At 42.2% G+C, this 22926-nt stretch overlaps 1 protein-coding gene across 1 annotated transcript in view; it reads right to left on the bottom strand.

The window, feature by feature from the left end:
- The window catches only part of CUBN (cubilin), a gene marked incomplete at its 5' end in the record, with an annotated part of 137108 nt that overhangs the window by 90570 nt on the left and 23612 nt on the right, over positions 1-22926 (bottom strand). The window contains 10 exons of the mRNA XM_079947699.1: positions 2175-2362; positions 3353-3509; positions 5967-6148; positions 7408-7568; positions 8065-8251; positions 11153-11283; positions 12077-12293; positions 12590-12752; positions 14543-14721; positions 16267-16426. Of these exons, the coding sequence (XP_079803825.1) occupies positions 2175-2362; positions 3353-3509; positions 5967-6148; positions 7408-7568; positions 8065-8251; positions 11153-11283; positions 12077-12293; positions 12590-12752; positions 14543-14721; positions 16267-16426 (1725 nt within the window). The remainder of the gene's footprint in view (positions 1-2174; positions 2363-3352; positions 3510-5966; positions 6149-7407; positions 7569-8064; positions 8252-11152; positions 11284-12076; positions 12294-12589; positions 12753-14542; positions 14722-16266; positions 16427-22926) is intronic.

The following is a 22926-nucleotide window of genomic DNA, read 5'->3' as shown; positions in this document are numbered from 1 at the left end:
TTACCATGTCAGGATCAGATGCATAAGCATTGGTCTCCCTTGGTTTCAGAGCAGGGGTTGCCAACATTTTGAGGTCCATGGACACAAATGGGGTTGGATGAATATGCCACATTCAGTTTCTCTCAGCTTCTCATTGTGCCAATTTGATATTCAGTTTTCCACATTTCCACATCAGTTTGAGATTGAGGAGAAAACACACATACCATAATTCTCATTCAAGTTTCTTCTTCTACACACATTCTTCTCTGCAATTTTACCTAATACTGCGGACGCTCAGGTTGCGAATGTGATCTGTGTGGGAAGCACGTTCGCAACCCGCAGCACCATGTCTGAGCACGCACAGGTTGCGTTTCGGTGTTTCTGCGCATGTGCAAAGCACGATTTAGTGCTTCTGTGCATGTGCAAGCACCAAAACCCAGAAGTAACCCATTCCGGTACTTTCAGGTTTGGCGCGGTACGCAACCCGAAATCGCACAACCTGAAGCGCCTGTAACCCGAGGTATGACTGCATACACATTTTTGCACAGCATTTCCCCCTAATATGTGTTTTTGTGTATTATTTTTATGGATATATGCATTTACACAACACTTCACCCTAGCATATGCATTTTTGTACACGTTACAAAAATGCAAAGATCACCAGTGTCAAAGCAAAGATTCTGCAACATCAACTTCATTGGACTGGTCATGTTGTTCGGATGCCTGATTATCGTTTTCCAAAGCAACTATTCTATTCCGAACTTAAAAATGGAAAGCGTAATGCAACAAAAGAGGTTTAAAGACTGTCTCAAGGCAAATCTTTTAAAAATGTAGTATAAACACCGACAACTGGGAAACACGGGCCTGCAGGCTCTCCAATTGGAGAACAGCCTTTCTCAAAGGTGTCATGGGCTCTGAAGACACTTGAACTCAGGACAAAAGGGAGAAACTTACTAAGAGGAAGGCATGCTTAGCAAACCCTCACCGTGATCAACTCCCATCCAGAAACCTATGTCCCCACTGTGGAAGGACGTGTGGATCCAGAATTGGCCTCCACAGTCACTTACGGACTCACTGTTAAAACTGTATTTCTGGAAGACAATCTTACTTGGCTATGAGTGATCGCCAAAGAAGAAGACGACTTGGCTGGATAATTGCATTGCAAAATTTGGAGAAGTGCAAATTTGAAAGTGGGGGCTGTGCTCTGGTTCTCATTATGTTTCAGAAAATGTGGATATGGCAAGTTAACATTTAAATAAAAAGTGAACTGAATGTCTCCCCATCCCTATTTGCAAACTAGGGAACTGTCATGGGCCACACACGCCATGACCAAGAACACACCACAGCCCAGTCTATTAGCTACAACAGAATGATTCTTTCAAGCCTAGAAGGAGCCAATGAGGAGACCCCACTGAGTGCCATGGAGGGTGCCTGGTGCCCCCGGGTGCCACATTGGCAACCCATGTTTTAGAGGAACCAATGCCTTGGAGACTTACCTCAAGCTTTAAATCACTGACTATATCTGTAGAAAGTAAAACAACAACAACAAGGATCTACTGGTGGTAATGTTTGCTTTGAGTGTCCCTGAAGTATTAAGATATTTTCTAAATCAACATAAAGTGGAGGAGCAGAAATGCATTCACCAGTGGCAGCCCAAGAAAAAACAGGGCTGGGGGGGGGGTGACAGAAGAAGCAAAGCGCATTTCTGCAGATGAAAGTGATGGCTGGTTGGTGAGGGACCCTGTGTGAGAGGCAGGGAAGGGAAGATCTCTCAAGATTGGGCTCCTGGGAGAAGAAAGGGAAGCTCCGAGGTGAGAGCTGGGAGGGTCTACCCCTTCTGTGTGAGACAAGGGTTAAGATCCACCTCTGAAAGAGGGCATTGTTTTTCTTTCTTTCTTTTTATTCAGATTAGTTTGTTTTTTGTTGTACTGTATGCTTTAAAAATTCAATGCAAAATAAAAAAGAGGCAAAGGGCATTTCTGGAAGGGTGTACAGTTTTACAAATTCTCCATGTTATAAAGTCATGCATTTCAAGCACAGTGTGAATCAGCATTTCGTTTAGTAGGCTTCTTTTAAGCTCAAATATCTTCCCCTTTGATAACTCAAACAGAGTTCCTTCTCGATTTGCCCTTGTTCCTTTTTTTGTAGATCCTCTTTCAACACCATATGCAAAACAGGAAATATTTTCTTCATACCTTTAAATGGTCACGCCCACAGTTTTCTCCTCCTTCTGTGCTAAAGTCTGAGAAGCTGTAGTTGAGTGTATTGCCAGTTGTAGTTTGGATGGTCCAGGTGCAAAGTGAATCCGGAGGATACTTATTAGGGTAGTTCAAACTCTCTAAGATGCCTTGCCTACGGTTGGCAATGACCACACCCTGGCAAACTTGTGAAAAACATTTGAAAAAAAGGTTATACTTTCTAAAGTTTTCTGTTCTATATATTCAAAGCATCAACCAACACTAATATAGTCATACCTTGGAAGTTGAACAGAATTCCTTCCAAAAGTCCGTTCGACTTCCAAAACGTTCAGAAACAAAAGCGCAGCTTCTGGTTGACTGCAGGAAGCCCCTGAAGCCAATCGGAATCTGCAGAAGCCCCATTGGACATTTGGCTTCCAGAAGAAGTTCAAAAACCAGAACACTCACTTCTGGGTTTAGATCATTCAGGAGCCGAAACGTGCGAGTACCAAGGCGTTCGACAACCAAGGTACAACTGTAATGTCTATAACTAACAATGAGAGTCACAGATATTTTGTAGAAGAGAATCCCACCTATTCATCATCTCTTATGTAATATCCCCCAACACGCTTTCCAAAAATCTCAGTGGCTTTATAAACATGTATTTGAAGAAAGAAAGAAAGAAAGAAAGAGAAAGAAAGAAAGAGAGAAAGAGAGAAAGCTATCTTAAAACATCTGCTATGTCCATCCCAGACAAGATATTATATACAGTTTATCATCATTGTCTCATAGGACAAATTTCTGGTTTAAGCAAATCTTCATAACAAGCTAGATCACAGCAGCAGTACTACCAACATGCTGATTTCTTTTTTATTCATGATTTTTATGGGGGGGAGGGAGGGAAAGATGGGATGGGGGAAAGGAAAAAATAGAGAAGGAACAAAATGGGGTACAGTGTATTTTATATAGAAAGGGTGGGGAACCTCTGACCTGAAGGCCAAACATGGCCACCAGGGTTTTAAATTTGGTCTGAAGTTCAACTTCATGGTCATGTTTCTTGGTCTTGTCATTACATACTTGAATAAATGGAAATGAGGAAGGAACTTTATAACTTGGATCAGCAAAGGTATGCGCACAGAGATAGCCGGAACTGGTTGCTACATTCATGTTACGGAAATCTAATTGTTAGTACTTACTCTGCTTATAACGAGCAAAGAAACCTCCTCCACCAAAAGTGGCATCTGTCCTTAGTTTTACATACAAACTGTCCCCAGTAGAGTGGAGGGTGGGTGGTATCTGGTCATCGCAAAATTTGCCCAGCATCTTAGCATTGGTACTGTTGCCATCATAGATCTATATAGTTATAGGGCAACAGAAACATAGAAGTAAAAACAGTATTGGCTGACTGCTAAATTGATCGTAGATAATTTTTAGCATGGGGTAGATGTGCAGTGCAGTGGGAATTAATCTTGTATTTCCTCAAGAATGTATGCAAATGAGCACATGTTGAACATACTGCAATCCTATTGTACAATCCATGGGGTACAGCTAATTGAACTCACACAAGGTTAGACAGACACATATTTGATTCACGACACCATGAGAAGTCACGACACCATGAGAAGTTTTGTGTGCATGCACACAAAAGCTTATACCCAGAACAAACTTAGTTGGTCTCTAGGATGCTACTGGACAATTTTTTTAATTTTTTAATTTACTTCAACTGCGTCAGACCAACACAGCTACCTACTTGAATCTGTTTTGACAATTATTTCATCCTGGTGCTGTAATTTATTTATTTTGCTGTATTTATGTGCCACTTTTCCTGATGCGATATCTGAATAGCCAGGATAAGACGATGATGAAAAGTAAAAACAAGAAAATGGGTGCAAAAGTAGCTGCAGAGAAACCATGGCTGTATTTGCATGTCATGCTACAGTAAGTGAAATCATGGCTTACTGGAACCATGCAGACATTCAGCTGTCAGCCACTTTGCTCCGCCCTGGTTTTTTTAAATCCCATGCCATGTGGAGATGAGGTTTGGCTTAGTGTGTGATCTGAACCTGGTCTCAAAGTTAAGCTCTCTCCTCACTAAACATAAAATGCAGCCATAGTTTCTTCCTGGTTGCAGTTTGTGGCTAGCAAGGAGACACTTTAACCAAGTGTTCCCATGGTTGGAAGCAAAGTGGTTGCAGGCTCTTCTCTGGGAGCCCAGAGTTTGACTTAAGAAGTCATGCAAACCAGGCCAGTGGCTACAGGTATTGGAAAGGTGTATGAAAGAATGGAAGGGACTGGGTAATTTTCATCAGAATCAAACCTCATAAAACTTCAGCATGACCCTGCTCATAAGCACTATTAGGATAATGCTGACTGTTCAAATATTTGCCAGACTCATATGCGCTTTCAGGAATAACAGAAGTGGCTGGAATGTCCAGCATTTGGATGCTGATTGTTGTTTTTTGTGGGGTGGCATTCACCAGGGGGTAAAAAAATATTCTAATGCTCTAATTATTAAGAAAAATACTCAGGTCATTTATATAACAATTTGAATATGGACAGACAATGGAGTTCTTGTTAGGGAACTCACTGCCTTTGTTCTTATAATTCATTAAAGCATTTTGCTAACAGCCTGATGTGCAAGACACATTCCCGCTCAGGCTGAAAAATGTTCATCTTTACAGAAGACAGCTCTCTGTGGAAGCGAAATTTAAGTGGCAGATTGCATTCTAGAATTTCTTAAAATGATGGCACACTTTATGAAGGAACATCGACTGAAGTCCCTGCCTATCCTTCGCCATCGTATGGAGAAAATCACTGACTACTGACTTCCAAACTTGATCCTAGCTCTAGGGAAGGGACAGTGTAGAAGAGAAAAGATCGGTCATGGGGGGGGGGGGGGAGTTATAACAGTAGTAGTTTGCTCCCAAACCTGTACGAGAGGGAAGCTATATCCCTGTTCAGCCACTTCATGACAGTGGTCCTAACACTGGAATCAGCAGCTAAGCGGAAAGCCAAGGCTGAGGACTTCCAGATGCTGTTGGACCAACTCCCATCATGAATGGTTGGGGGTGATGGGACTTGGACAACATCTGGAGGGCTTCCCATCCTTGCTTTAACCACATTTATAGTCTCATTCTTGGGGCTAAAAGGAGCAACTAGAACTCAGACAGCAACCAGAAAGACTCTCTTTTCTTTTCTTTTTTATTTTCTTTTCTTCTCTTCCTTACTTCTTTGCACTCTTCTTTCCTAGAACAGTTGAGACCAACCATAGTGACTGACTGCAAATAGAGTAAACATGCCCAATATGGCCAAGAATGAAAAGTCCTCGATTAGGAAGAAGTTTGGATAGGGGAAATTGCAACTCCAGGGCTGTGTCCTCTGAGACTAAGTAATGGGAAAATGAGGGGGGGAAATGACATCCATACATAGCTATGGGAACAGTTCCTGTCACCATGGTAGAACCTTCCCCCAAGCACTGGGTGGCTTGGAATATTTCTATAAAGAAAAAAGGCATTGTGTAAACTGGTTATTGGTGGAGAATTGTTCTATTGGTGTTGAAGGTCTCTTTTTACATTTCTTTAGAACATTTCTAGAACAGTCCCTAGTACTCCCATCAGCCCCAGCCAGCATGGCCAATGGTTACTGGTGATGGGAGATGTAGTCCAACAAATTTGGAGGGCTGAAAGCTGAGGAAAGCTGCTCCAGAGCAAGCCACATAGTGCCATGATTTGTACTGACCATCCTTGGGAATCAACCTTAATCAACCTTAATAATCAACCTTATTGGGGGGAAATAAGCCATTGTACATACAGCAACATAGTCATATTGACAACTTGAATGAGACTCTAGGTGGAACTGATCAAACTGGAGTTCAAAAGGGCTTCCATGACTTGACTTGAGGAGCCAGTAGCATTCTGAATTGTGGTAGTAAGGCAATGGATAGTTGGGAGACGTAAAGATTCCAGAAGAAGTTGCAAGGGTTCCACCACAACCTGAAAACAAGTACAAAGAAAACACAGCTCAGCCACGTTGACCAACCTCCGTTAAGGTCCAAAGTGCATGCCCAGTAAGGGAGAAATCCTTAACATTTCGCGTCCACATTGGAGGAAAGTGGTATATGCCATGCAAAATTTTCTACTCAGGGAACTGGTGGTTTGAAAATCAGTGGCTCTGGATGATACCAAGGTTAAGTGACAGGAGGGCAAGAGACCAAAGTATCATCACTGAGGAAGGAAAGCTGGGCTGTAGTCCTGCTCCTACTAACAGTACTTCCATCAGTAATTTCACTTCCATCAAGAAGAGACCATAAATTTTCCTGAGGGATTGTAGAATCATAGAATTGTTTAGTGAATTTATACCCTGTCCCTTCTCCCAAAGGAGCCTAGTTTGGTGAGGCAGTGTCCCTTTCATCCTAATGGACCAGCAGTTTCATGGCCCCTTCTTGCTACTAGTTATTTATTTATTTGACAGTATCTCCATAAGATGCATCAAGGGGGCTTAGGATGCAATAAAATCAATCTATGAATATCTATAAAACCAAATTAAGACTGTCAATAGAACAGCATTCAATACAGTGGTACCTCAGGTTAAGAACTTAATTCGTTCTGGAGGTCCGTTCTTAACCTGAAACTGTTCTTAACCTGAGGTACCACTTTAGCTAATGGGGCCTCCTGCTGCCACCACACGATTTCTGTTCTCATCCTGAAGCAAAGTTCTTAACCTGAGGTACTATTTCTGAGTTAGCGGAGTATGTACCCTGAAGCGTATGTAACCTGAAGCGTCTGTAACCCGAGGTACCACTGTACTGCAATCAATAGCAATTGACTGATTTACACATTTATAAAATGTATACAGTCCTCTGCTTTTTCTTTAGCAAAAGCCCAGATGGCTTATGGAAAGGTCACACCATTAATGTAAGAAATTATAGCATGCAACATTCTAAATATTAAAACCCAAAATTATTTCTGCCTGCCTACATTTCCCCCAGCATCTTTAGCATAGGCATAACTGGACCCTGGTGGGCCTCCTTTGGGAGGGAGTTCCACCATTGTGGCATCACCACTGAAGAGGCCCTGTTTGCTGTCCTCAGCAGGCAAATGGACCCGATTATAGTCTCACCCACAGATCCCAATAAGAAAGGCCAAAGAGCTTTATTTGGGAAGGATTTGCCAACAAGATAGAGAAACAAATATCTTTCTCCCTATCTGACAGTAATAGACACCACTTTCTTTATCTGGCGTTCTGATTTTACCTGTTGATGTTCCATCCCAATAAGCTGAGAATCCAGTGCTTGTATGCAAAAAATCACTTTCAAACTTTATCCACAGTTTGTTACTCTGGGAGATTGTCACTGGAGGCAACGTTGAGCCGCAGTATTTCCCAAGCAATGGCGATGTCTCGTAACCTCCATCTCTGCAATCAAGAGGAACCGCACAATGATGGTTAAAAGGAAACCCTGCTGCATGTTCAATCACCAAAAGAGGTTCAGTTGGTGGGAATGTGGGGCAGGGGTTTTCCTGGGTCACCTCCCCAATGATGGAATTCAAGCTCACTGCCACTGCCCTCTCTGTCTCCTTATGCAGCAGCAATGCAGCTGGAGGGAGGTGAGGTGAGCAGCACAGCCCCACAACTCTGCAGCCCCCCCCCGGTGTCTCCTTGTTAAAGGGATCAGGTAGCAGTGATGGAAAGATGATATCCCTGAGACCCACTGCCAATCACAGTAGACAGTACTGGGGTTGATGGACAATCAGCCTGACCAGGTAGAAGACAGCTCCTTACATTGCAAAGGATATTTAGTGTATGGTGTTCAGGGATACCGGCTGGAAGAGGGAGCATCTTAGGTACATTACAAAGTGAAGTGGATTCATGAACCTGTTAAGATATTACTATGAAGATCTCAGAAACTTGCCTGAGTTCTACGTAATCACTTGAACACCTGGCCCCTTCCTCCAAAGAGAAGTTGGTGAAGTGCAAAGCAATCTGTTTGTTGTTCCCCACGTGGATCCTGTAGATGCATGTCATTCGGTTGGGATAGTGGCCAGGATAGTTTGGAGATGTTAACTCACCGGATGCCTCCGTGTATTCATGTGAACAGACTTGAAAGGAAATGGAACGAAACAGACAGGCAATGTTTAAAAGACATTGGAAATCTTGGCCTCATTGAAAAGATCTTCATAGGATACAAAGAGCTGGAAAACAACCCCTGTTGCTAACCCACCACCTCCCCCCAAAATGAACTATTTTTGCTTGTTCTTTGCTATCGCTTTAAGCTAACATGCATCTATCAAGACCGAAGATTCAAAGAAGATTTCACCTATTTATATATGACTTACAGAAATTTCATCTAGACAAAAAAAACTTTTTAATAATAATAATAAAAAACCAAAAAAACCAAGGGATGGTAAGAACTTCATCCTCCGCTTAAACCAAGTTCTTTTCTGCTGTTTTCTTTTCTGCTTTCTCTGGAAGACCAAATCAGGACAGGTTCACATAGCTAGCGAGAGATAACGGCAGGAGCAAAAACGACCCAGGCACATGGTTCGCAGAACCCTTGATGTCAGAGCAACCTTCTCTGACCTGTGGCCCTTCCCCAACTTCTCTTGACTCCAGCTCCCATCAGGCCCAGCCAGACCATCCAACAGTCAGGTGTAATTGGAGGTGGAGATCTAAAACACATAAGCTGCCCTGCAGCCCCTGATCCATCTTGCTGACCTCAGGTGTTGCGTGGAGGTAAGTTTGGGACAAATAAGCTTCAAACAGCAATCCAGTTGGCTAGTGTGCTTAACAGCTGGCAGTCCCTCATAGGGAGGAACGCAGCATTCAAGCCTGGCTGTAACTAGCCCATGATTAATTGAGGCTTGCCTTCTCCCAACAGGGCCGCAGCTAATGACTGATGATAATGTCAGGGAAGAGGAGATTGAGGTTTCCCATTGCAAAGTAGGTGGGCAGTTCCTATTACAATGTCTTTTGTGAAAATATGTGCTATCCTTCTAGTAACATGTGCATATAGTTAAGGGGAAATGTGCTTCTCTCTCTCTCTCCTCTCTTCTTGAAGAAACCAATTAACTCTAAATTTAAATATTATCTCTTCTGTGCAGTTCTTCCACAGTAAATGAAGATGGATCTTGAAACCTAAGCAGTGATGGTGTGGTTGCCTAATGCCTAGGGCACTTATTTTGTTTAGAGCTGCACAGTGTTCAGAGGAGATTAAAGACAGATGAATCTAAAACTAAAACATCCTGTTTGGCTAATGTCCTTCCATGTAAATTTGTCCAACACTATTAGAGTAACTCTTCTTTTTTCATTTCCCAACTGGAACAGAGGTACCCTATTCAGTAACACAGCATCCAGCTCCTAGATTAGATGCTATCCATGTGAATTATAAATAGTGCAGGCACAAAGTTTTGGGTTGGTGATCTTTGTCAATAACAGGAAAGCACCTGATGTCTTGGTGCTTTTATTAACCATTAGGAGAAACTTTGTGTTTCCGTCCATTTTCAGTATATGAATTCCAGCTTGCCCAGGGGAGAGTAAAATTATACTGAGTAGCAGTGCACAACTTTCTCTGCCAGGGTGTGAAGATGGCTAGACCCATCTGGTTCTGATCCCTGCCAGTCCAAGCCAGTCCAAAGCTGGCTCTCATGGAAAGGGCAATAAAAGCTGCTGGAAGCTGAACTGTGTAAACAGCTAGTGGAAGATTAAAACACCATTTTGTTGTCTCTTTCTTATGCATCATTGCGCAACCCAGAAAATTAAAGCTGGGACATTTCCCTCTCCTGTTCCTCCAGAAACACAATTCAGATCCATTATTTGCCAAGATTCTAATTTTAAAAGCTAGATGAAGGGTCTTGCACTGGGCATGATTTTTCTTTTAATTTGATCTCTCCCTGTCAAAAGAGTTTTGCTACTTTCCCCGAGAGTCCTTTTATCCTAATATTTGCAACCTCCAACTCACCCTGCACCCCCCTACAGAACATACTCTATCTTCTTTTATTATTATTTTTTTGCAGACAATGGAAGAAAATCTCGGCACTTGAAATCCTGCTGGTACAGGCACAGAGTAACATAATTAACTGACTTAATTTTACCAACTCAGAGAAAAGAAGGAGTCCAAACAAAGACCCTTTGTGGGTAAGTTCAAAAGCAAGCCCATTTAGAAACATTCAGCCACGGACATTTCAAATTGAATCTTTATCCCTCTGCAGCTTGGAGTGAATGCATTTGCCAGGCATGACATTCCTTGCCAGCCTTTGCTCACTCAAAATCCAAGGACTAAGTAAGATCTCCTCTTCCCTGACATTATCATCAGTCACTAGCTGTGGCCCTGTTGGGAGAAGGCAAGTCTCAATTAATCATGGGCTAGTTACAGACAGAGGGGCGTGGGTGGTGCTGTGGGTTAAATCACAGAGCCTAAGACTTGCTGATCAGAAGGTCGGCAGTTCGAATCCCCGCGACGGGGTGAGCTCCCGTTGCTCGGTCCCTACTCCTGCCAACCTAGCATTTCAATAGCACGTCAAAGTGCAAGTGGATAAATAGGTACTGCTCTGGCGGGAACGTAAACGGTGTTTCCATGCGCTGCTCTGGTTTGCCAGAAGCGGTTTAGTCATGCTGGCCACATGACCTGGAAGCTGTATGCCGGCTCCCTCGGCCAGTAAAGCGAGATGAGCGCCGCAACCCCAGAGTCGGTCATGACTTGACCTAATGGTCAGGGGTCCCTTCACCTTTACTAGTTACAGCCAGGCTTGAATGCTGCATTCCTCCCTATGTGGGACTGCCAGCTGTTAAGCACACTAGCCAACTTGATTGCTGCTTGAAGCTTATTTGTCCCGAACCTACCTCCACACAACACCTGAGGTCAGCAAGATGGCTCAGGGACTGCAGGGCAGCTTATGTGGCAAACACATCCCCACCCACCCCAGCATCTGCTTCCCAAGGAGCCAGTCTCAGGGAACCTAACAATAACACCAGTCCTGGACACAGTGATTGTCAAAGCGTACCTGTAGATGAATTCAACGAAACATAATTAACCGAGAACCCTTCAGAGGCAATATTGCGGTTTGTCACAAAAGATAACGTCAACATGTTGCCACCGCTGGTCATAGATGGTGGGACCGACCTCCCACAGTACCTGAGACAAAGCAATTATAAATAGCATATAACTGACCTGTTAGATCAACCCCCTTTTGAGACCCGTTTTCAAATCCCTACTTAGCCATAAACCTCACTGGGTGACCTTGGACCAGTCACCAACTCTCTGCCTAACCTATCTCACAGGGTTTTTGTGGGGATTCGGGGAGGGGAAGTACCATGGAGCCATCTTGAGCTCTTTGGGGGAAAGGCGAGATATAAATGCAATAAATAAACAAATATAAAATAACCTCTGGTGGACAAATATGCAATCGAGTATGTCACCACCATACATTTTTAAAATGTTCAGCTAATATTCTAGCCCTCAAAGTAATAAGGAGCAGAAAAATTGGACTGTTCTGTTTTACCATACCTTAAAGAGGATGGCTGGCAAAGTTGTGACAATGAAAGGACAGGGTATTGATTAAAGTTAGATAGTGGATGATGATGATGATAGTATAATTCGTACCCTGCCCATCTGTGTTGCCCCAGCCACTCTGAAGGGTTTAAAAGGTTGTAAAATAGCTTGATGTGATAGCAGGCTACGTCAAGTACACTTACAGTCGTATACCTGTTTACTCACAAGTTGCACTGAATTCTATAGGATTTATTCCTCCATATTAGCATGTGCGGCAGGTGCTGGGAATCTTTGGCCCTCCAGAAGTTACTGAACTGCAACTCCCATCAGCCTTAGCAAACACTGTCAATGGCAAAGGGATGATGGGAGCAACATCTGGAGAGCCAAAAGCTCCCCACACCTGCTGTATCAGATTGCAGATTTTATATATACATACCGCCCCAGCGTTGTCATAGTGCTGTTGTCATAGATTTCAAGGTAATCTCTGTTGCAGTTATAATCAAATTCCAAGTAGAAATATGAAAAGGTCAGACGGATCAAGTGACCAGGCTGAACTAAGATGGTCCATGCACATCTGACACCATGCAGGTAGATTGTTGGGTAGCCAGGACTTGAGATGATTCCGTTTGGTTCTGTGAGAGTCCCTCCACATGCTATACCGCAGAGGAAAACAGGGTATAAATCAAGGTATCACAAGGCAGCTATGGAGACAGTTAATAAATCCTTAAAGCAGTTTGATTATAATATACTTTTTTGTTAAAAACTTTCTAACTTTATAGAAAAGCGTTTGCATTGTGCATTTAAGCCCTTTGTAACGACTGTACTTTCTCCAGAAAAAGTGCATTTAATTATACAATTTAATTGCTTTTCATTACATCAGTCCAGGTAATTTGGTGACAATGGTGGGGAGTCAAAAGGAGAGAGAGTGGGGAAGGGAGGCAACATTTACCTGCATCCAAAGACTTGTATTCAGCTAGGAAGCCGAGGTTTTCAGCAGAAGAAGCTCTGAATTTGATATATAGATTGTTACGCATAGATTGAATTACTGAAGGCACAGTTTCGCCACAGTATTTCCCCAAGGAAGGAGCATTCACATTGTTTCCATCTCTGACCTGCAAGGGGGCAAATGTGCAGAACTCGTGAAATAGCTGCCACATTAAGCATACATAGGAAGCAGGCATGTACAGAGTCAAGCCATGTGTCCAGGGCAGCTGTTTACCAGCTCCATCTGGTACACAGGCTGAGACCCTACCTGCCTGCGGACTGCCTCACCAGAGTGGTGCATGTTCTAGTTATCTCTTGCTTGGACTACTGCAATGCGCTCTATGTGGGGCTACCTTTGAAGGTGACCCGGAAATTACAACTAATCCAGAATGTGGCAGCTAGACTGGTGACTGGTTGTGGCCGCCGAGACCATATAACATCAGTCCTGAAAGACCTGCATTGGCTCCCAGTACGTTTCCAAGCACAATTCAAAGTGTTGGTGCTGACATTTAAAGCCCTAAACCAGGCATAGGCAAACTTGGCCCTCCAGATGTTTTGGGACTACAGTTCTCATCATCCCTGACCCCTGGTCTTATTAGCTAGGGATGATGGGAGCTGTAGTCCCAAAATATATGGAGGGCCAAGTTTGCCAATGCCTGCCCTCACAGGGAACCAGGCAGAGGGCCTTCTTGGTGGTGGCACCTGCCCTGTGGAATGCCCTCCCATCAGTTGTCAAGGAAATAAACAACTATCTGTCTTTTAGAAGACATCTGAAGGGAGCCATCCAGAGTGGCTGGGGAAACCCAGCCAGATGGGCAGGGTATAAACAATAAATCATCATCATCATCATCTACACACTGAGTGGCAGTGGCTTTCCAGGGTTTCACTCAAAGATTTCAGGGATTGAACCAAGGACCTCCTGCATGCAAAATTGCTCTCTACCCATGGGTGATGGTCCTTCAGCTACTGTAAAGGTAAAGGTAAAGGGACCCCTGACCGTTATGTCCAGTCATGGATGACTTTGGGGTTGCTGCGCTCATCTCGCTTTACTGGCCGAGGGAGCCAGCGTACAACTTCCAGGTCATGTGGCCAGCATGACTAAGCCGCTTCTGGCGAACCAAAGCAGTGCACGGAAACACCATTTACCTTCCCGCCGGAGTGGTAACTATTTCTACTTGCAGTTTGACATGCTTTCGAACTGCTAGGTTGGCAGGAGCAGGGACTGAGCAACAGGAGCTCACCCTGTTGCGGGGATTCGAACCGCCGACCTTCTGATCAGCAAGCCCTAGGCTCTGGCCCACAGCGCCACCCGCGTCCTACTGTAGTGCTACTGTAGTGGAATGTTATTCTTTTCACACTTAAAGGTGGCCCTACCTAATCCATGCTTTCCAAAACAATAACAGAACCGAAATGCGGCTCTCCTTCTCTAAATTTTGCAGTGCATTTCTCCATCCAAGTAATGTGTGCAAAAATGCATGTGCTGGAGTAAAGTGCACATATTAATGAAAACAACATACCAAAAAATCATTACATTACGGGGAGGTGTTTTGCAATAATGTGTATAGTAAGCCAAATTGCACAGAAATGTGTGTATTTTAGGAGAAATTTACTGATGAATTTTCATTAGGACTTTCAAAATAATTGCAAACAGATGTGGAAACATGGAGAGCTGTATTTAAGATTGAAAAATAAAAACAGAAAACGAACAGATTCACCCAACGTTGAAGTACTCTATTCTGTCTCTCTTTCACTCCTGCCTCCCTCATTCGAACCCTAAATATGTTTCCTCAGAATAAAAGTCCCTCAGTTTCACAGGAACTGACACTTAGAATTTAGATCTAAGTCTATTGGTAAAATTGAACTCAATAAACCAACATTTATATTTGGGTTTCTTTCTTTTTTAAAAAAGACACTTCACCTCAACATAATCCAATTCACAACTGCTGATGTTATGAAGCCGAAAGTCAGTGAAGTTCAGAATCACTCGATGGCCTTCTGGCTGAGAGATGATCCACTCGCAGATCTTGTAATGAGACAATGGCCTGGTATAATAGGGTGATCTGATGACACCTTCACCGGAGAAAGCTCCTCCACAGGCTGCCAATAGAAATGGACCATTAGTAATTCTACTGATAATACTAGGAAGCAGTTTCAAACCAGGGTGGATAAACATCAATGGCTTTTTTAAAAAAATAAATAAATAAATAATCAGATTTTTAAAAATTTAAATCAGATTTTTAAAATAAAATGCTTTTGGGGGAAAACTCTTTCTAAAGATAGTTTTCTATTTAAGTTACATTACAGTCCAAAGGCTATTCATCAGGAAATAAGGATTTGTTTTAATTTTTTCATGTGTGCTAAAACTCAGTCTAAGTTTTTTTAAAAAAGAATTTGTTTAACCACATCAGTTAACAAACATGGATACATATGCTATAATGTAATATTTTTAGTTAAATGAATTGTTTAAATTGTTATTAAAGAAATGATTATTTTTCTTCTTCCAATAAAGTACAGCAGAAAAGTTGTCCAAATATAAACAGTTAACTTATTAAACCTCACAATAATTTCATAATTATCTGTCTATGTATTTCTAATAGTATACCCAAATCAGTAATTTTTTTATATAACTGTAAAAACTACTCTGGAAATTTATTATCCCAAAAATGAAACCTTCACCTGGTTGTAAATATTAAGATTATACCAGCAAGGATGAGTCTTTCTGTAAAAAAAATATGATTTAAATCAAATCTTACTGACTAGTGATTTGATTTAAATCAAATCCACCCTGTTTCAAACCAAACAAAACTACTGATCCATGTTCAGTATTGTACACACTGACTGGCAGTGGCTCCCCAGGGTTTTGGAGAGAAGACTCTAACTAGACATGCTAAAGATCAAACCTGGGTCCTACTGCATGTTCCATCACTATGCCACGACCTACCTGGGATACTTATAGCTACTATAAGTCCATAGTGTGCTCCATCATGATGATGTGTGAGAACCTGGTAATGTCTTCTCTTTCCCCTATCAACTTTATTTAAAAGTAATTGAAACCTAGAAAGCTGCCTTATACTGAGTCAGACCATTGGTCCATAAAGCTTAATATGACCTACCTGGCTGGCAGTGGAGCTCCAGGATTTCAGGGGGAAATCATTCCCAGCCCTACTTGGAGATGCAAGTAATTGGACCTAGGCCAGCGGTTCTCAACCTGTGGGTCCCCACATGTTGTTGGACTACAACTCCCATCATCCCTGAGCTCTAGCTAGGGATGATGGGAGTTGTAGTCCAACAACATCTGGGGACCCACAGGCTGAGAACCGCTAGCCTAGGCCCTTCTGCACGCAAAAGCGTATGCCCTACCACTGAGCTACAACTCTTTACCACATCTCAGTTGTCCATGGAATTTCACTTTAGAATTGATTGATAACACTTTAGAGAGATTGACTAATGTAACCTGAATTTGCTCCATCAGAGTTTTACTCATGTCTAGTCCTATAAAAACCACTGAGTTCTATGAGCGAAAATACATAACGGCCCACCCCATAGGTGGGTGTTGCACAGGTAAGGGATAATAATTTGCTCAGTTGATTTGCTCCTGGGTTCAAGTGAGGACTCACAGCATTTATGAACCATTTCCCTTACCGACATCATAAACAGCCCTGAAGCTAGATCTTTGTACTGAGGTATCGGACTTGAACTTGACCCAGAGGTTGGTGCCATGGGAAGTGATAGCCGAAGGAAGTGTATTGTTGCCACAGAACTTGTTGATTAAGGGGTCCATCTCAGTGTCACCATCCCGGACCTAGGCCACAAAAGAAAATGAAACCACTGAAAAGTTAAGCATCAACCAGAACCATGTTTTTGCGGGAATGGCTGGGTGTGCCCCAGACCAATGCAAATTCCAGGTCAAGAAACAACAGCATTCAAACACACCTACTGCTTACCAAACTGGTGACTCCCATATTGGCTGCTGAAGAAGGTAGAAAGGTGATTTTAATCTTTGCATGTAAGCTGTTAAAGATCTGGCAACCCCTCCTCTTAGTCCCTCTGAATCATTCACAAGTCTCTAGTGCCTAGAGGAACCATTCACAAGTTAGATGGTGTTATTTCAGATATGCCCACACCAGTTTTGGATTCATGTGTAAGCTAAACAAGCTATAGCTTAGGGCCGCACTCTGTTGGGGGCCCCAAAAAAATTTAAAGGAAAAAAAACACCTGGATGTACATTTCCTAAATATAATATAAAAAATAATTAAAATAAAACCTACATACAGCAACAGTGTTTTTTGTTGTGTAGGCTCCTATGATGTAAGTAATGGGCCCCACCTGCCAGCCTGTGCTCTAAAATATCACTGGTTTGCTCATTTCTATATCAATTACTTTGAGAAAAATACATGTTTTGTTATGTGCAAATAGCTTTAGATACCTATTAGGTCCATAAATTACCATATAGCATATATTCAAGACAAAAAAGTGACAATTTGTTGTTGACAAAGGACAGCTGGACATATAAAGGGCCCCATTACCTTCAGTAGCTTAGGGCCTCATCAAACCTAAATCCAGCCCTCGCCTGCACCCTGGCACACTCTCCATGAAAGCCTTAATGAAAGAAATTATGAAACGGAGGGGAAATACCAGAACACACCAATAACACAGGACCTCATTTGCCACTAGTGCTAAACTAGCCATGATGGCAGCCACGGGATTGGTAATTGTGCATATGCCTTTTTAAACATAAATCTATTGGGAAGGGATCCAGAGCACACAACTACCACTGGGAGAGGTGTGGCGGGGAGGTGTTACAGGAGCTTTAATGCTTCACCCCCATGTGGTTCTGATCCAGATTGGACATACACCACTTGCGTTGTGGGGATGGGGAAAGCTTCTGCTTGCTCCAAGCGCACATAGATCCAGACTGAGGCAACAGCATGGGGCAAAGAGTTCAAGCCCCTGCACCCTGTTCCATGTCAAAATCCTGCATCACAGAACAAGCCTTCAATCTATTTTTTTTTTAAATCACACATTTGTGTATGCCCCATTTGTACTAATGGACCAGTCTCCAGTGGAAATGTGCTAAACCTTTGTCTTCGAGTAGAATGCAGCCTGAAAACAGTGGAAGGATAAACCACCTTAATCTCAGTTCACAGCTGTTAATAGATTTCTGATTTATTTTAAACATGCTGGTATAATGTGACCCATAAAGTCCTGTATAGCCAGGGACTGACATACCTGTATAATTTTAATCCTTAGGCTATATCAGATTGACCTTTCTGCATGAAATATCCTGCTGTCACGGTACGATATCTGAGCAGCACCATCTTCTTAGTGATCCCAGGCACTAAGGGCTGTTCTCATGTGTTTTCAATTAAAAATATGCCGTGTTACATTTCTGAAACATCTGTGTGCCTACATTATGCTGAGCTGCAATTAGACACAGCTTTCTGGAGTGCATTTAAGTGTGTCCGTGACAAAGAAACTGAAGGAAGAAGCCACTTAAGAATAGCTGGCGTACACCACATAGAGTGGCATGTACAAACAATGTACGATATAACCCATGCTACATGCACTTCTGCATGGGATTCCCCTCTAAATAGGGAGGTATATATAAAAGTGTCATACAAATAACTTGCTGCTGATAGCGCCGGCATGCTCTGGCTGAAAAAAAGCACCAGTTATATTCGGTCTTTGTCGAGCATTTATTCTGATTTGTTTGCGGGAAGGTTATATGATAACAAGCACTCATCTCATTTGTGGGGCGTTTATATGTCTTTCCATTAATCATTTGTTTGTGCCAAACTTTTCAGTGCATTTCTGCATCACTTTCCTAACAGCAAAAAGTCTGGGTTTCTTTTAAAAGTGGATTTGCTCTGCTGTGGGTGGCAGAGCATTAAATCTAATTGCAGAAACCTAAATTGACAATACACACTTGAGCCTCTCTTGAAAATTAGTGACAGTCTGGAGGTACCCTACACGATCTGTGTTAAGTTGTGGGCGAACATATCAGACGACACAGCGATTCTTGAAACAGCTCTTCTTTATTCTGAGGCCAGAACTGAACTGAGCTGAAGGGCTCAGTCAGCCTGCTTATATAGAGCTCCAGTACCTTGTTACTGTAACAACATTCTAAAACTATCCAATCACTGAACGTCACTTTCGATCTTTCATTTGCATAACTATCTACAGTATCCCCCTGCTGGCCCAGGGTGAGAACTTCAGTACATAACAACCTGCATAATAGCCTTTCAATGAACTTTCATGGAAAGGAAAACAACAACAGCAAGAAACATCTCCCCACCTCTCGTTAGGATGCTTTAGAGCAGTTCCAGTATTGGGTTGTTAGCCATTTTTTATAGTGTTCTGTGCTTCCATTCCTCAGCTGATGGATGTGCAAGGAATCAGGGTGCCAGGAGTTGCCAAAGAAATGCAGACACATCAGAACAAAGCTACACTTCCTGCATTTGATCGCCAAATAACAAGGTAAATGCTTTGCTGAATTAACAGAAAGTGATTGGGCCTGGCAGAAACAGTTTTGTTCCTCTTGTTGCAGTGGATTTCACTGCCGTTTTGCCAGCAATTAGGGGAGGGAATTATGAGCCCAAACAAACAGAAGCTGTCTGTTTTCATTACACACCAGGCTTCCCCCTGATTTGGAAATTAATTACACTTCGTTCCAACCAATGTCAAAGGAAGAAAGGAAGGAAGGAAGGAAGGAGCAATGTTATTACAGCAACAAGCCAAAGCTGTAGATAACAGTTCAGTTTATATTAAAGATAGTCCACAGGAACCCTTTCTCATTTTTCCACTCTCAAAAGGCAATTTTCAAGCTATATAAAGACAAATGAGTCAGCTGATCCCCAGATGATGGCTGAGACCCAAAGAGCCTGAAGCGAGGGGTTTTCAGTAGCATTTTTGACTGCTGTTTTTGAACAGCTGACCTGATGCCACATAGAAACTAGATGTGGAAACCCCCTCTAGATTTTTTTTTTTTTACTGGAATTTAAAGTCTTTGTTTTATTTTAAAGACCACTTCAACTCTTTTGGATGTACTTTAGAATAACAGAGTATATAAATAAACTAATACATATTCAGGTAAGAGCTCAAGTTAATCAGCCACATAAAAAGTGCTTGGCCTCCCGGATTTGAAATTATATTATCATGCAGTTTGCTTAGGATGGATTAAAGACTGGGTCATGCTAAGAAATACGGAGATTCTAGACTTGGAAGGATGGAACAACCGCTAGGGTTGGCACGCCTACCTAGTTTGTGATAGGTAAAGGTAAAGGTACCCCTGCCCATACGGGCCAGTCTTGACAGACTCTGGGGTTGTGCGCCCATCTCACTCAAGAGGCCAGGGGCCAGCGCTGTCCGAAGACACTTCCGGGTCACGTGGCCAGCGTGACATCGCTGCTCTGGCGAGCCAGAGCCGCACACGGAAACGCCGTTTACCTTCCCGCTGGTAAGCGGTCCCTATTTATCTACTTGCACCCGGAGGTGCTTTCGAACTGCTAGGTTGGCAGGCGCTGGGACCGAGCAGCGGGAGCGCACCCCGCCGCAGGGATTCGAACCGCCGACCTTTCGATCGGCAAGTCCTAGGCGCTGAGGCTAAGGACTTCCTGAACCATATAATCAGGAAGTCATTATACAAGGTTTGGGCGAATTACCGATGGCTCTTAGAACCAAAGATACCCTGGTGGGTATCTCCCTTAGAAGTTGTAGCCATGAAAAAGAAAAATATGGAAAAGGGTTCGCCAACATATGAACAGCTATTAGTTAAAGAGCAAGGTGATGCAAGATTAAAACCCTATGAAGAAATTAAGAATTACTGTAATAGTTGACTACAATAATAGTTGGCTACAATATTACCAAGTAGCGCACTGTTTTAAAGAAGACAAAAAAATTGGATTTGAACAGAAAACATCAAAATTACAAAGCGAACTCCTACAACCAAATAAGAGACTAATATCGAGAATGTATAGTTTACTCCTGGAATGGGAACTGAAAGATGAAATAATAAAAGAAACAATGATAAAATGGTCACAAGATCTAGGTCAGACAATTCACCTAGCTAGATGGAGAACCGATATAAATTTTACGGCTTGCAATTTGATAAAAGAAAATATAATGAAGATGTTTTACCACTGGTATCTCACTCCAGTAAAATTAGCAAGGATTTATAAAAAAGCAATCAAATCTCTGCTGGAAATGTAAATCAGAGGTAGGGACTATGTACCATATGTAGTGGGGGTACACGGTGGTCAAACAATTTTGGACATCAGTACATGAAGAGCTAAAAAAAATATTCAAGAGTTCAATTTCTAAAAAGCTGGAAGCATATTTGCTGGGCTTAATAACTAGAGACATCCCCAAGGCAAAAGGAATGTATTTCTTTACGCAACAGCAGTGGCCAGATTATTAGTGGCAAAAAATTGGAAAAAAGGAAAAAAAACACAAATATCAGAATGGAGAGCTAAAATCTGTGAATTTGCTGAGATGGCAAAATTAACAGCAACAATTAGGGGCTGCTCAAAACAAAGAGTGGGAGTGCGTAAAGGAATATATAGAAAGATAAGGATTTAGAGCTTGAATTTAATATGCAACAGGTAAACCACGGAAGGAGACAAGACATACTATAATATATATGGAATAATAAATATAAACTTCGGTTAACACAACAAGGAATAATATTGTGGAAAGAAGATAACACATGGGTGAAGGGAAATAATGGGTATGGGGGGAGGGGGTATTGAGGCACATCTGGAAAACTATCAAGGATATATATGTGACCTAAGAGGTTAAAATGATGGAGTCTAAAGAATAATATTAATGAAGAGCAAAATAAGGGATTTTGTGAAAAATCTGGCACAACTGAAAACATATGAGATATGCTCTTGACTGTATTTGGGTTATTATGATTGTAAAACCTTCTGATGTTAAGGCTGTATAAAATTAATAATAATAAAGAAAATATATCAAAAAAAGTGTTTGGGCATGTGTATAAAAGAATACTGAATGCCATTTTAGCCATCTACACACACACATACCAGTAAAGTACCAGTGAAGAGAATTTCAGTTAATTAAGTTGATTACCGTACATCTAGAACGAAACACCATTTCCCTATAAAGCAGTTGCTAAATTCGGGGTTAGCTGTAGCCTTAGCTGAGGTGTAGGGAAACTTTGGCCCTCTTCAGATGTTGCTGGACTACAACTCCCATTATCCCTGACCATTGCCCATGCTTTCTGGGACCGATGGGAGTTGTAGTCATCAACATCTGGAGATGTTCCTCACACCTGTTTTAATTGATGTGAGATCATTTTCATTGTTAAGATTTCCCAGATCTTGTCTTATCTTCCCTTTGATAGTTGGAGGCCTTTAATTCTCCTCCCCCCATTTTCTTGCAATTCCTAGTTTCAAGAGAAGTTTTTGTGAAGGGAGAAGTTTCTCCTCCTTGAGGGAGGAGAACCAAATCTACAGCCCCATAGATTCAGGGAACAAATTACATAATTATTTGAATCTGGCCAATATATATTTTGGACCCAATATTACTGTTGGCTGTTTTAGCTCCTGAGAACCATGCACCTTTTATACAGCTTCTGTCCTGCTGGGTCAGGCCAAAGGCCCAACTAATCGAGCATCCTGTTATCACAGTGAGCACCCAAATGCCTGGATGCAATCATCACTCTCCCCACTTGTGATTCCAACAACTGGCATTCAGAGGTAAGGAGCATAGCCATCATGACACTCCATTCTGTGCTGGGAGAAGCTACTCCTGGTGCAATTCTGCCTTCTATGCACCTCTTAAAGGCACAGGGCCCTTTGCAGAATACGGCTCTGGCAAAACAAACTCACTGAGCAATGCTTATCCTTATCTTGTATTTGGCACACTGCAACTTGAGCGCTCAATCATACGGAGATGATAGTCAGTCTTATCATAGTTATGTTTCTGTGCTGATCTACCTTTGCCTTTTTTTGATTGCTCATAACTTGTTGTCATCTGTGGCTTTTGGACCCTAATGAAGTTGAATGTCTATTTCCTTGCATATCCTAAGCTAGAAACTCTTCTCCACCATTTTTTTTTTGGTGCAGAGACATTCTAGAGATGCTTGAATAGATCTCCTATCACTTTCAATTTCTTTTTTAAAGTATCATGAGCCCCTTCAAAATATATCAGGACCATGGACCAGAGGGAGAAGGGGTTACCCAGAAGGTTGCTGGCCAGTAACTCCTAAGGTACCCATGGAAGGTCTTCCTTAATGGTGCAGATAGGGTTGCTTTCCATCAGGAAAATATTGCAGGGAAAAAG

This window comes from Podarcis cretensis (assembly GCF_951804945.1).
Source record: "Podarcis cretensis genome assembly, chromosome: 12".
Classification (NCBI taxonomy): domain Eukaryota; kingdom Metazoa; phylum Chordata; class Lepidosauria; order Squamata; family Lacertidae; genus Podarcis; species Podarcis cretensis.
This window is presented reverse-complemented; position numbering and strand designations above follow the sequence as displayed.